Source organism: Mobula hypostoma, chromosome 11 (genome assembly GCF_963921235.1).
Source record: "Mobula hypostoma chromosome 11, sMobHyp1.1, whole genome shotgun sequence".
Taxonomy (NCBI): Eukaryota; Metazoa; Chordata; class Chondrichthyes; order Myliobatiformes; family Myliobatidae; genus Mobula; species Mobula hypostoma.
In genome coordinates, this window is record NC_086107.1 from 74,389,897 (window position 1) to 74,403,572 (window position 13,676).

The following is a 13,676-nucleotide window of genomic DNA, read 5'->3' on the forward strand; positions in this document are numbered from 1 at the left end:
CGTGTGCATTGACACTATCTAGACTGCTCAAGATTTTATACACCTCTAGGTCACCATCAGCCTCCTACATTCTAAGGAATAAAGTTCTAGCCTGACTTACTCAGGCCCGAAAGTCCTAGCAACATTCTCACAAATCTTCTTTGCAATCTTTCCAGGTTAATGATGTCTTCCCCATTAGCTGTGCACAATCCCTCAGGTACAACATTGCTTACATCTTGTACAAATCAGCATAATTCCCAACTTTTATACTCAATACCCTAACAAATGAAGACTAGAGTGCCAAATGCATTCTTCACCACCTATCTATGTCGCCACTTCTCAGGAACTAGGTACTCCTTTGTATCTCTGTACCACCAAACTCCCCAGGGTCCCACCATTCAATGTGGACTTCCACAAAGGGGTACACCTATGGGCATTACAGAGAACCAACTCTGTCTGGAATTCAATAAAGAGCGTACTAGCTGAAGACAAAGATCGTGGCACTGAAATCCAATTCTTTGGCCTAACAAGCAAATTTTTCAGCCTCCTGTTCAAGGACATTTTAGTCTAAGGCTGTTAAGGCAAGCAATAAAACCCTTATGGAATTTGATAAATAGTGCACTAGTTGAAGTCAAAGCTCATAGCACAAGTTGGACTCTTGACCTCAACATTTATCACCTTATCTTCACCTTGTTTACATGCACTGCATTTTCTCTGTAGGTATTACACTTTATTCTGCAGTGCTATTGACTTACCTTGTTCTTCCCCGATGCACTGGGAACAGTATGAAAGTCAAGCTTTTCACTGTATCTTGGTACATGTGATAATTATAAACCAGATCCAATTCCAAATGCAATTCTTGGCCCAACCAACAAAATCTTCCAAAGCAATCCCTCAAAGCCAATGGTACTTCAATACTGTTGAGGAAAGTAAAGAGCCTTCGAACATTTGAATGAGGTGAAAGGTTTCAACAAGTCGAGGGAAAAGTGAATTAGAGATTACAATCGGATCAGCTATGGCTTATGAAATGGTGAAGCAGGCTTGAGTGATCTACATGAGCTTCTTATTTCTGTTGGAGGGCTCCTAATTTGTGTTGGTAGAGCAGAGAGTGGGGATTTAGATGTGAGTAAGATGGGAGAGAGGTGTGGGAACTGGCAAAGGATCAGGTATGTGAGAGGCCAATGGGACAAGTGGCTAAATGATATCCTTGATTTTGGATGCACTGCACAAGCTGCTTATACTTTAAGAACAAGGAGCACATCGGAGTCAAAGACATGGGTTGTCCTGGAGAAACTAGTCTGGAGCTGACTCAACTCAGCAAAATGACTGGGAATTAACTGGGCCTTTTTATCTCTTAATGTAACCTTAACGGCTTGACATCATTTGTCAGGGCACAGTCAAGACAGATCTGCCCTCTGCTTCAATGTTGCAGAGGTCCATTATAGTGAGAAACTCACTACACACGTACAGTGGAGAGCATTCTGTCTGGTATGGAAGCACCAACGAACAGGATCAAAAGACACTGCTGCGGGTTATGGACTCAACCATCTCCATTGTGTGCACAAGCCTCCCAACCATCAAGGATAGCTTCAGAGGCAGTGCCTCAAGATGGCAGCATCCATCATTAAGGACACTCACCACCCATGACATGCCTCCTTCTCTTCTCATCACTACTATTGGTAGGAGGTACGGAAGTCTGAGGGCACACTCCCAATGTTTTAGGAACAGCTTCTTCACTGCTGCCATGAGGTTGCTGACCATTCCATGAACACTACCTCACTATTCCTCTTTTGCACTATTTAATTATTTTATAATAATTCTTATGCATTGCACTGTACTGCTACCACAAGATAACAAATTTCACAACAAATGTTGCTGATAATAAACCTGATTCTGAACTTAGTGGAGTGCTGGAATGCGGCAATGTTTTGCAGGCTGTTCCCTAAACTACTAGATACTCGAATAGATACTTCTTCTGAACTATAATTACTGCAATCTGCCGTCTGTAATATCCCTTTGAAATATACTTTTGAATCATCTAAAGCTAAGATACTAAAATCACTAGTTCATTTAGACTCAAAACAAACCAGCGATTTTGAGATCTCCTGAAGGACTCGATGTGCATCAGTCACAAGAATTCAGGCAGTCATCACTGAGACAGATGCTGCGCCTTGGCCCGGGAGTGCAATATGAGCAATGCTCAGCTTCATTACTCCATGACAATTAAAGCACCAAGCTAGATTAATGCAATGAGGACTCAAGAGTGGAAAACAAACCTGTGTTCAGCAAGGTCTGCCTACGTATGACCCACCTCCCTCTCTTCTCTCCAATATGTAGATAAGCCTACAAGAGGAGAGGCTGTACTTGATCTGGTATTGGGGAATGAACCTGGTCAGGTGACTGATCTCTCAGTGGGACAGCATGAGGCTATCAGGCAGGAACCTGGAAACATAAATTGGAAACAGATATTCTCAGAGAAATGTACGGAAGAAATGTGGCAAATGTTCAGAGGATATCTGCGTGGAGTTCTGCATAGGTACGTTCCAATGAGACAGGGAAAGGATGGTAGGGTACAGGAACCATGTGTACAAAGGCTGTTGTAAATCTAGTCAAGAATCTAGTCAATGAAACGTTCAAAAAACTAGCTAATGATAGAGATCCAGGAGATTATAAGCCCAGCAGGAAGAAGCTTAAGAAAGAAATTCAGAGAGCCAGAAGGGGCCATGAGAAGGCCTTGGAGAATAGAATTAAGGTAAACCCCAAGGCATTCTACAAAGTATGTGAAGAGCAAATGGATAAGACATGAGAGAATAGGGCCAATCAAGCGTGACAGTGGAAAAGTGTGTATGGAACCGGAGGAGATGGCAGAGGTACTTAATGAATACCTTGCTTCAGTATTAAGGATCTTGGTGATTGTAGGGATGACTTAGAGTGGACTGAAAAGCTTGAGCATGTAGATATTAGGAAAGAGGATGTGCTGGAGCTTTTGGAAAGCATCAAGTAGGATAAGTCTCCAGGACCGGACAAGATGTACCCCAGGCTACTGTGGGAGGCAAGGGAAAAGATTGCTGAGCCTCTGGCAATGATCTTAGCATCAATGGGGACAGGAGAGGTTCCAGAGGATTGGAGGGTTGCGGATGTTGTTCCATTATTCAAGAAAGGGAGTAGAGATAGCCCAGGAAATGATACACCAGTGAGTCTTACTTCAGTGGTTGGAAAATTGACGGAGAAGATCCTGAGAGGCAGAATTTATGAACATTTTGAGTGGCATAATATGATTAGGAATAGTCAGCACAGCTTTGTGAAAGGCAGGTCGTGCCTTACGAGCCTGATTGAATTTTTTAAGGATGTGACTAAGCACATTGATGAAGGTAGAGCAGTGGATGTAGTGTACATGGATTTCAGCAAGGTATTTGACAAGGTACGCCATGCAAAGGGAAAGTAAGGAGGCGTGGGATCCATGGGGATCTTGCTTTGTGGATCCAGAACTGGCTTGCCCACAGAAGGCAAACAGTGGTTGTAGATGGGTCATTTTCTGCATGGAGGTCGGTCACCAGTGGTGTGCCTCAGGGATCTGTTCTGGGACCCCTACTCTTCATGATTTTTATAAATGTCCTAGATGAAAAAGTGGAGGGATGGGTTAGTAAATTTGTTGATGACACAAAGGTTGGGGGTGTTGTGAACAGTGTGGACGGTTGTCAGAGGTTACAGCGGGACATTGATAGGATGCAAAACTGGGCTGGGAAGTGGCAGATGGAGTTCAACCCAGATAAGTGTGAGATGGTTCAGTATGGCAGGTCAAATATGATGGCAGAATATAGCATTAATGGTAAGACTCTTGGCAGTGTGGAGGATCAGAAGGATCTTGGGGTCCGAGTCCATAGGACACTAAAAGCTGCTGCACAGGTTGACTCTGTGGTTAAGAAAGCATATGATACATTGGCCTTCATCAATTGTGGGATTGAGTTTAAGAGCCAAGAGGTAATGTTGCAGCTATATAGGGCGCTGGTCAGACCCCACTTGGAGTACTATGCTCAGCTCTGGTCGCCTCACTACAGGAAGGATGTGGAAACTATAGAAAGGGTGCAGAGGAGATCTACAAGGATGTTGCCTGGATTGGGGAGCATGCCTTATGAGAACAGGTTGAGTGAACTCGGCCTCTTTTGCTTGGAGCAACGGAGGATGAGAGGTGACCTAATAGAGGTCTATAAGATGATGAGAGGAATTGATTGTGTGGATAGTCAGAGGCTTTCTCCCAGGGTTGAAATGGCTAACACGAGAGGGCACAGTTTTAAGGTGCTTGGAAGCAGGTACAGAGATGTCAGGGGTTAAGTTTTTTCACGCAGCGAGTGGTGAGTGCATGGAATAGGCTGCCGGCGACTGTGGTGGAGGCAGATACGATAGGGTCTTTTAAGAGAGTCCTGGACAGGTACATGGAGCTTAAAAAAATAGACACTATGGGTAACCCTAGGTAATTTCTAAGGTAAGGACATGTTCAGCACTGGTTTGTGGGCAAAGGGCCTGTATAGTGCTGTAGGTTTTCTATGTTTCTCACTACTACACCACGTGGGAGGTATGGGAATCTTTGATTCCATGTCACCAGGTTCAGCAGCAATTGCCCTGCAGCCATTGGACTCCTGGACAGGCTCTACTTGCATCAGCACTGAACTGGCTCCACAGCTGCAGACTTACTACAGCCATCGGGTTCCCACACCAGCTTCAGTCTCCTCAGATTTACTCCCGCAAATCTTGAGGCCATGTTCCCTAGTTCTAGTCTCACCTACCAGTGGAAACAACTTTCCTCTCTCTATCTTATCTGTCCCTTTCATAATTTTATATGTTTCTATAAGATCTCCTCATAAGAATTCCATGAGTACAATCCCAAGCGACTCAATCTCTCCTCATAGTCTAACCTCCTCATCTCTGGAATCAACCTGGTGGACTTCCTCTGCACCATCTCCAAAGCCAGTATAACATTCCTTAAGTAAGGAGACCAGAACTGTACTGAATACTCCAGGTGCGGCCTCACTAGTACCCTGTACAGTTGCAGTATAACCTCCCTGCTCTTAAGTTCAATCCCTCTAGCAATGAAGGCCAACATTCCATTGCCTTCTTCTTGGCCTGCTGCACCTGCAAACCAACCTTTTGTGATTCATGCACAAGCACTGCCAAGTCCCTCTGCACAGCAGCATGCTGCAATCTTTTACCATTTAAATAATAATTTTATCTTCCATTTTCCCTTCCAAAATGGATGACCTCACATTTACCAACATTGTACTTCATCTGCCAGACCCTTGCCCACTCACTTAACCTATCTATATCTCTCTGCAGACTCTCCGTATCCTGTGCACAATTTGCTTTTCCATTCAATTTAGCGTCATCAGCAAACTTACACTACCCTCGGTCCCCTCTTCCAGATCGTTAATGTACATCATGAACAGTTGTGGGCCCAGCACCAACCTTTATGGCACACCGCTTACCACTGATTGCCAACCAGTATCCCAACTCTTTGCTTTCTGTTAGTTAACCAATCCTCTATCCATGCTAATATATCACCCCCAACTCTATGCATCCTTATCTTATGTCTTTTATGTGGCACCTTATCGAATGCCTTCTGGGAATCCAAGTAAATAATGTCCATCTGTTCCCTTCTATCCACTATGCTTGTTATATCCTCTAAGAACTCCAGTTTGTCAAACAGGACCTGCCTTTGCTGAATCCATGCTGCGTCTGCCTGATGGATCCATTTCTTTCCAGATGCCTCGCTATTTCTTCTTTAATAATAGCTTCAAGCATTTTTCCAACTACAGATGTAAAACTAACTGGTCTGTAGTTAACAACAGGAATTCTGCAGATGCTGGAAATTCAAGCAACACACATAAAAGTTGCTGGTGAACGCAGCAGGCCAGGCAGCATCTGTAGGAAGAGGATCAGTCGATGTTTCAGGCCGAGACCCTTCGTCAGGACTAACTGAAGGAAGAGTGAGTAAGGGATTTGAAAGTTGGAGGGGGAGGGGGAGATCCAAAATGATAGGAGAAGACAGGAGGGGGAGGGATAGAGCCGAGAGCTGGACAGGTGATAGGCAAAAGGGGATACGAGAGGATCATGGGACAGGAGGTCCGGGAAGAAAGACGGGGGGGGGACCCAGAGGATGGGCAAGGGGTATATTCAGAGGGACAGAGGGAGAAAAAGGAGAGTGAGAGAAAGAATGTGTGTATAAAAATAAGTAACAGATGGGGTACGAGGGGGAGGTGGGGCATTAGCGGAAGTTAGAGAAGTCGATGTTCATGCCATCAGCTTGGATCGCTCCCTACGCAACTCCCTTGTCCCCCCCCTCTGCATTCTGCAGGGATCGCTCCCTACGCAACTCCCTTGTCCATTCGTCCCCCCCATCCCTCCCCACTGATCTCCCTCCTGGCACTTATCCGTGTAAGCGGAACAAGTGCTACACATGCCCTTACACTTCCTCCCTTACCACCATTCAGGGCTCCAAACAGTCCTTCCAGGTGAGGCAACACTTCACCTGTGAGTCGGCTGGGGTGATATACTGCGTCCAGTGCTCCCGATGTGGGCTTTTATATATTGGCGAGACCCGACGCAGACTGGGAGACCGCTTTGCTGAACATCTACGCTCTGTCTGCCAGAGAAAGCAGGATCTCCCAGTGGCCACACATTTTAATTCCACATCCCATTCCCATTCTGACATGTCCATCCACGGCCTCCTCTACTGTAAAGATGAAGCCACACTCAGGTTGGAGGAACAACACCTTATATTCCGTCTGGGTAGCCTCCAACCTGATGGCATGAACATTGACTTCTCTAACTTCCGCTAATGCCCCACCTCCCCCTCATACCCCATCTGTTACTTATTTTTATACACACATTCTTTCTCTCACTCTCCATTTTCTCCCTCTGTCCCTCTGAATATACCCCTTGCCCATCCTCTGGGTCCCCCCCACCCCCCGTCTTTCTTCCTGGACCTCCTGTCCCATGATCCTCTCTTATCCCTTTTGCCTATCACCTGTCCAGCTCTTGGCTCCATCCCTCCCCCTCCTGTCTTCTCCTATCATTTTGGATCTCCCCCTCCCCCTCCAATTTTCAAATCCCTTACTCACTCTTCCTTCAGTTAGTCCTGACGAAGGGTCTCGGCCTGAAACGTCGACTGCACCTCTTCCTAGAGATGCTGCCTGGCCTGCTGCGTTCACCAGCAACTTTGATGTGTGCTGGTCTATAGTTAGCTGCCTTTTGCTTACATCCTTTTTTGAACAGTGGTGTAATATTCGTCTTCTTCCAATCTGCCGGGACCTGCCCAGGGTCCAGAGAATTTTGATAACTTATCACCAAAGCCTCAACTATAACCATTTCTTTCAATACCCTGGGATGCATTCCATCAGGATCAGGGGACTTGTCTATCTTTAGGCCCACATATTTGCTCAGCACTACCTCTTTAGTGATAGCTATTATATTGAGGTCCTCTCACCTCCCATCGCATCCATATCATCTGTGTTCCCCAAGAAAGATGTTGACTCATTCAACAAGTTTTGCACTCACTGTTTAAAAATTTGCATACACTTGCAAACCCCCCAGCAACCATGAACTGAGAGTCTAGTTTCTTGTTCCTCATTCATGATAGGTGATAATTTCCTGATTAATAAATCATTCAAAATTGACTGTATAGTCCGTCACTGGGCATCTCTTTGGTCTCATCACCCAGGCAACTTCTAAATATAATGCAATGAGTTATGAACCTTTCCTTGTCAGATTAAGGAGGCTCCCCCTCCCTCTCCCCCTCCAAAAATGTACTTGTATGTCTGACAAGTTTTCAGGAGTAAACAGGAAACCTCAATCCTTCTGTAATGGCTGGTTCAGCAACTCCAGTAAAGTGATGACACAGTTGTCTGATAGTCACAAGTCAAACACATGTGTGCTTTAAAGACAACTCACACAAAGGTCAGAGTTTTGTATGCTGCTAGAAATCTCTATGGAGGCAATTTGTGTAAGCTGGCAACTACTCTGCTGCACCTTGAACTCTTCGATTAACTTTACCTAACAGACCGACATTCGTATCAATTCGTCCATCTAACAGACTAACACTTGGGTCAGTTTGTCCCTGCTGATCCCACTGCCTCCCATTTCAAATGAGAGTCAGTACTACAGCACAGAAACAGGACACTTCAACATAACTAACCTGATCTCCTGCCTATTCTCATCAGCCTGCACCCAGGCAATACCCCTCCCGTTCATGTACCTATCCAAATGTTACAATTGAACCCACATTTACACTTCCACTGGCAACTCGTTCCACATTCATACCACTCTCTGAGGAAATCATCACTCAGATTCCCCTTCGCTATTTCACCTTTCGCCCTAAGCCCATGACCTCCAGTTACAGTCTCACCCAGCTTCAGAGGAAAAAGCCTGCATGCATTCATCCTATCTATCCCCGGCACAATTGTCCCTCATTCTCCTGTGCTCCAGAGAATAAGGTTCTAATTGATCCACCTTTCCCTCTACCTCAGGTCCTCAAGTTCCAGCAACATCCTTGCAAATTTTCTCTGCACTCTTTCAAGTTTAAGTGATCAAAACTGCACATAATATTCTAAATTCAGTATCGTCAATGTCTTGTATAATTCCAACATAACATCCCAACTCCTGTATTCAATGCCCTGATTTATGAAGGCCAATGTGCTAAAAGCTCTCTTTATGACCCTATCTACCTGTGGCACCACTTTCAAAGAATTCAAAGAAGAATGCAGTAGAACAGAGGGATCTAGGAATAATGGTGCATAGTTCCCTGAAGGTGGAATCTCATGTGGATAGGGTGGTGAGAAAGCTTTTGGTATGCTGGCCTTTATAAATCAGAGCACTGAGTATAGGAGTTGGGATGTAATGTTGACATTGTACAAGGCATTGGTAAGGCCAAATTTGGAGTATTGTGTACAGTTCTGGCCACCGAATTATAGGAAAGATGTCAACAAAATTGAGAGAGTACAGAGAAGATTGACTAGAATGTTACCTGGGTTTCAGCACCTAAGTTACAGAGAAAGGTTGAACAAGTTGGGTCTTTATTCTTTGGAGCGTAGAAGGTTGAGGGGGGACTTGATAGAGGTATTTAAAATTATGAGGGGGATAGATAGAGTTGACGTGGATAGGCTTTTTCCATTGAGAGTGGGGGAGATTCAAACAAGAGGACATGATTTGAGAGTTAAAGGGCAAAAGTTTAGGGGTAACATGAGGGGGAACTTCTTTACTCAGAGAGTGGTAGCTATGTGGAACGAGCTTCCAGCAGAAGTGGTTGAGGCAGGTTCGATGTTGTCGTTTAAAGTTAAATTGGATAGATATATGGGCAGGAAAGGAATGGAGGGTTATGGGCTGAGTGCAGGTCAGTGGGACTAGGTGACAGTAAGAGTTCGGCACGGACCAGAAGGGCCCAGATGGCCTGTTTCCGTGCTGTAATTGTTATATAGTTATATGGTTATAGACTTGCATTCATTCCCCTTGTTCTACAGCACACTCAGAGAGCTACCATTCACTGTGTACGTCCTACCTGATCTTTGGTTTTACCTCCCAAAGTGCAACACCCCCCACTCACTCATCTGCTAGCTATATGGATACATAATTGTTTTGTTAGTAGGAAGCAGAGGGGTGGTGAAGCTTGTTTCTCTAACTGGAGGCCTGTGACTAGTGGCACTGGGATCTGTGATAGGCCCACTGTGTTAGTCACTTATATAAAAACAATCTGGATGACAATGGTTAGCTAGCTTGCAGATGATACTAAAACAGGCACTTTCTCAGAGAGTGAAGAAGGTTACCAAAAATTATAGAGGGATCTTGATCAGATGGGTGAGTGGCTGGGGAAGTGGCAAATATCATTCAGCGTATTTCATGGTGAGCAATAGGGCCCTAGAGAGTGGTGCTGAACAGAGGCAACTAGGAGAACATGCATATGGTCCCTCTACGTAGACTGAGTGGTGAAGAAGGCAATTGGCACACTAGCCTTCATCATACGCATTGGGACTTCATGTTGCAGTTGTACACGACAATGGTGAGGTCACATTTGGAGTACTGTACACAATTTTGGTTACCTCGTTATAAGAAAGACATAATGAAGCTAAAAAGGATGGAAAGAAAATGTGCAAAAATGTTGCCATGACTTGAGGGTCTGAATTACTGGAAGAGGTTGAGCAGGCTGGAATCATTATTCCAGTCCTAGAAGAGAATGAGGAGTGGCCTTACAGAGTTGTATAAATCATGAGGGGCACAGATAGGGTGGATGCACATAGCCTTTTCTCCTCTTAGGGGAAAAGGAACCAGACTACATGGGATTAAGGTGGGAGGGAAAAGACTTTAAAAGGACATGAAGGGCAACTTCGACATGCAGAGTGTGGTGTGTATACGGAAGAAACTGCCAGAGGACGTGGTTGAGGAAGGTACATTAACACCATTTAAGAGATGCCAGAACAGGTCCGTGGTTAGGAAAGGTTTAGAGGGCAAGGACCAAACATGGGCAATGGAACTAGCTTAGATTAACACGTTGATTGCCACAGACGAATTGGACCAAAAGGCCTGTTTCAGTGCTGTGCGACTCCACAACCACCTGTTCTCTGTGTCCAAGCTTACTTTAGTTTATTGTCACATAAACCAAGGTGCAATGAAATTCCTCCTTCATATGAAGCTTACAAACTAAACTGTACACATGGTAAATATATCTTCAAAACAGCATAACGATGCCAAGATTGCAGTTGAAATTTAAATTGTGCAAAAAAAAAAGTGACAACAGTGAAATAACGAAGAGAAGTAGAAGCAGCACTAGGAATGGAAGGGATGTGATGTGATAAGTGTCAGATACTTGCAAACTGATCGAGTTGCAAGCAGTCCACAAGAACAAAACCTTGCTGTAATGTGTACAGTCTGCATTAACAGAGAGGAAATGTTGCAAATATTGATTCACATTAAGGTGGACAACTCCCCGAAGACTGGAGGGTAGCTAATACTGTTCCATATTGAAGAAGGGGTGGTGGGATAAACACAGGCTGATGTGCCTGATGTCAACAGTAGGAAAGCTACTGGAAAACATTCTTAAGGATAGGATCTATGATCACTTGGAAAGGTAGGGGCTAATTACATGGAATCAGCATGATTTTGTGCAAAAGCAATACCGCCTCACAAAACCAACTGAGTTTCTTTTGAGGAAGCTACGAAGAAAATTAACGAAGGCTGGGTGATCCAGAAAGTTAAGACCACATGGGTTCCCAGGTGCTTTGGCGAACTAGATCCAAGATTAATTTGATGATAAGAGGCAGAGGGTAGTGGAGCAGAGCGGATCAACAACAAAATTAAGTTGTGTGAAAAACAAGTCACATGATCAACAACGTATGTTTGCTGATGACACAGAAATTGGTGTTGTAGAGAGCAAGGATATCCCAATTATATAGAGAGATATAAATCAGCTCCAGTTTCCAGCATATGCATTCTCGTGCAACAATTACCATACAGAATTCTGATGTGAAAAAGCATAACTGAAATCAAGAAGAATCAGAGGGTAATAATTTCACTGGCCGGTGTCCTACCCCGCACAAAGCAAGATGGTGTGGTTGTTGGCAGTGAATCGTCCCAGCCCCAGGACTGCATCTTAGACCCAACCATCTACAACCACTTCATCAGTTTCTTATCTCCAATCAGAAGGTCAAAGTAGGGATGATGTCAGACCGATTAACTACATTTGCAACTCCTCAGATAGTGAAGTAAGCCAGGTAGCGACACTTGCATGGATAATTGTAGCCAATGATGTTCATACCACACGATCACCATCATAACAAAGAATCTAAGCACCTAGCCTTGACATGCAGTAGTATCACTCATCTGGAGCGGTAAGAGGAATTATGTCATTAGAAGAGTCAGCCAAGGGCTGGGACATCCTGTGATAAGCAATTCGCCACCTGGCTTCCCAGAGCCTTTCCAGCATCCAGATCAAGAACATGATGGAAACGCTCCATGTGCCAGTAACTCTCTAACAGCAATCAAGCATTTCAACAACATTCAGCTGTTACTCCGGCACAACTCGTCAGCACTGTGTACATCTCCACCCATAGTTACTCCAACAGCACTTCCCTAACAGGCAAAAGCAGCGCACTCAGCTGGCATCCTACCCTAAACATGCCCTCCATTAATACAATTCTGCTGCAACTTGTGCTGCCATAAGGCACACTACAGTTACTCATCCAAGGTTTCTGTAACAGCACCTCCCTGGCGGGCATCGGGTACATTTCGGGTGATATGCCATCCTGCCTTCAAAATATACCAGCATTTCCTTCATTATCACTGGCTCTGTCTCCCAGAACACCATCCCCAGGTTCACTGCACGGGCACTGAACAGGACAGCATCTTAAGGCCAGTTCACAGTGGGCAACAGATGCAACTAGGTCACACTGACTGCAGTTCAAAAATATTAAGCCGTCCCACTTCCTCTAATCAAGAACAGCACACAAATCGAAATTATTGCATTCTTCTCTCGACCATCATGATCATGCCCACATCCCTTAAATTTCTCACTACAAACAACTCCCAACCTATCCACTCATTTGCAGTGGGCATCCATCACTATCATTCCCTTTTTAAAAAATTATTCCTTGTTTTCTTCCCTCTGCCTATAAACATCAACAACGCATTTAATTGTCTCTCGTTCTTTATGTCAGACTACCTCCATCCCCTCTACCTCCTCCTCCAACAACCTCCCACCTCCAGTTTAAATTCCATGCGGAATATTTTGGAGGATCAAGAACTACCCTTTCTCCTCCCCTCTTCACCCGCTCCCTCTCCCGGTCTCACCAGGTTGACGAATCTCAGAGCCCGTCCTGCCACCGGTCTCTGGAGCCCGGGCCCGAGCAGCACCAGGACGCACAGGAGAGCCGGGGAACGCAGCACCGCGGCCTCAGCGCCCACCATCCTGTCGCCGGATCTGAGACCCCAGCGCCACCAGACTATTATCGTGAGAACTAGGTGGCAGAGGTGAGAAAACATTGACAGCGGGCGGAGCGACGTGATCGGAGCCGCTCCCATGAACTGAAACCGCGCCCCGGACCGGGCAGGGCAGGGTGATGAACCAGGCCGCGCCCCTGGGCCAAACCGAGCCACGCCTGTCGAGCGAAACTGGCCTTAGCAACGAGGCCACGTCCCCGACCCCGACCATAGGGTCCAGGCTAACTTGCACTCGGCCTCCTAGCAACCTGGCGGGACATGCGTACGATGGCTGTCTCCGGCAACTGGGCGGAGCGATGGCAGGAGGCCTCTGTTCTCTAGCTGTTAGGTAGATGAGAGGTGATTCACACAGTTCTTACAGCGCTAGGCAGGGAAGTGTTTCCCTGGGCCCTGGCCCACTGTCTCAGGATAACGAGTAGGCATTCCATTTCAGGACCGAGATAAGCCGGAATTGCCTCGGGCAGAGGATGACGAATGTGGAATTCTTTACTCTGGTTCAGGATGACAAGTGCTAAAGTGGATCACTGGTGATTTTGATGTACAGTCTTATGATGAGAGGATGAGGACTATGGACATAGTGGGAGAGTATAGCACTGGAGGGCACAGCCTCATAATATAAGGATCCCTTTAGATCAGAGATGAGAAAGTTGGTTAGCCTGCAGGTGGTGAATCTATGGAATTAATTTCCACAGACGGCTATGGAGGCCAACTCATGGGTT

At 45.5% G+C, this 13,676-nt stretch overlaps 1 protein-coding gene across 1 annotated transcript in view; it reads right to left on the minus strand.

Annotated features, from left to right (window-relative positions):
* Nucleotides 1–13,167, minus strand: part of acp2 (acid phosphatase 2, lysosomal) — a 71,302-nt gene extending 58,135 nt beyond the window's left edge. The window contains exon 1 of the mRNA XM_063062270.1: nucleotides 12,808–13,167. Within this exon, the coding sequence (XP_062918340.1) occupies nucleotides 12,808–13,038 (231 nt within the window). The 5' untranslated portion in view covers nucleotides 13,039–13,167. The remainder of the gene's footprint in view (nucleotides 1–12,807) is intronic.
* Nucleotides 13,168–13,676: the final 509 nt, after the last annotated feature.